Raw genomic sequence first — 286 nt, 5'->3', positions numbered from 1 at the left:
TGTTCCGATACGTTTCATCCTCTTGTTCGATTCCTTCTTCTTCCCCGACTTCCCCGCTCTCTTCTTCTCGGATTTTCTCTCGGTCAGAATCTCCGTGCCAAGGATCCGGACGAGTTTCTCCGCCAGGGTAACGCCGGCGATTTTCCTCCGCACGCTGCTTTTCAGTGTCTTGTTGACCGTCATGGTGGGAGGATGCTGCTGTTGTTGAAGAAAGGGGGGGGGTTAGCTAGCTATTAGGATGTTTTTTTTTATGTTTTATTGTGGTGTTATGGGTTTTAATTTTTTT

The 286-nt window shown here is 47.6% G+C and overlaps 1 protein-coding gene across 1 annotated transcript in view; it reads right to left on the bottom strand.

The window, feature by feature from the left end:
* LOC119589305 (dynein intermediate chain 1, axonemal-like) overlaps nucleotides 1-183 on the bottom strand; it is a 16,941-nt gene extending 16,758 nt beyond the window's left edge. Inside the window, exon 1 of the mRNA XM_037937927.1 lies at nucleotides 50-183. Coding sequence (XP_037793855.1) covers nucleotides 50-183 — 134 coding nt within the window. The remainder of the gene's footprint in view (nucleotides 1-49) is intronic.
* Nucleotides 184-286: the final 103 nt, after the last annotated feature.

Source organism: Penaeus monodon, chromosome 25 (genome assembly GCF_015228065.2).
Source record: "Penaeus monodon isolate SGIC_2016 chromosome 25, NSTDA_Pmon_1, whole genome shotgun sequence".
Classification (NCBI taxonomy): domain Eukaryota; kingdom Metazoa; phylum Arthropoda; class Malacostraca; order Decapoda; family Penaeidae; genus Penaeus; species Penaeus monodon.
This window is presented reverse-complemented; position numbering and strand designations above follow the sequence as displayed.